A 740-nucleotide genomic window follows, 5' to 3' on the forward strand; every position below is an offset into this window, starting at 1 on the left:
CTAGAGTTTGGTGTGCTCCAGGGCGGGCAGGTGGCCAGGCCCTGGAGGTTGGGGCAGAACCATGGGAAGGGAATTGTTGCCTCGTTCATGCCAGCAGGTGTCCAGGATGGGGTAAAGTTTGCCTTGGAAGTCAGCCTGGAAAGTGTACAGGGGCTGGAGGCCCTCGGGGCGGTCCGCATCATAGAAAGTGAGCTCCCCCTGTTCATAATGCAGATATACTCCGATCCGATGAGGGTGGCCGGCCACAGGCAGGAGCACTCGTGGGCACTGGAAGGCCTCATACCCCCGGCCCTCCTTGAGCCCAATCAGCCACACCCCGTGCTCGGGGGACTTGATCAGCTTGCCCTTCCGGCTGGCGGTGCCCTTGATCACCCCCAGCCGCCAGCGACTCTTACTGCCCACCACCACTTCCCAGTAGTGACGGCCGCAGGAGAAGCCACGGCTGGTGAGGACGCAGGTGTTGTAGTCGAAGCCGTCGGGATGGCCGGCACTCCGCTGAGACAGGAGGCCACACTCTACCACCGTGTTCCCTTTGGAGAGCTGGAGGAGCGGGTGGGCTGTAGCAGGGTCCAATTTCAGAGTCTCCATTGCTAAGCAAGGAGAAGCCAAGAAGGCCTGGTCAGACTACAGCAAGACCAGGTTTCTCCCTGTCTCCAGGCTCTGCTCCGCAGGGCTGCCAAAGGGATATTTCTACAGCCTGGATCTGACCCCGTCATTCCCATGCTCAGTAAACTCCAGTG

General features: G+C 60.5%; 1 protein-coding gene across 1 annotated transcript in view; it reads right to left on the reverse strand.

The window, feature by feature from the left end:
• The window catches only part of TRIM50 (tripartite motif containing 50), a 24,774-nt gene continuing 24,034 nt past the window's right edge, over window positions 1-740 (reverse strand). The window contains exon 7 of the mRNA XM_027861550.1: window positions 1-590. Within this exon, the coding sequence (XP_027717351.1) occupies window positions 1-590 (590 nt within the window). The remainder of the gene's footprint in view (window positions 591-740) is intronic.

The sequence above is a fragment of the Vombatus ursinus genome, unplaced genomic scaffold (genome assembly GCF_900497805.2).
Source record: "Vombatus ursinus unplaced genomic scaffold, bare-nosed wombat genome assembly UNPS02014768.1, whole genome shotgun sequence".
Taxonomy (NCBI): domain Eukaryota; kingdom Metazoa; phylum Chordata; class Mammalia; order Diprotodontia; family Vombatidae; genus Vombatus; species Vombatus ursinus.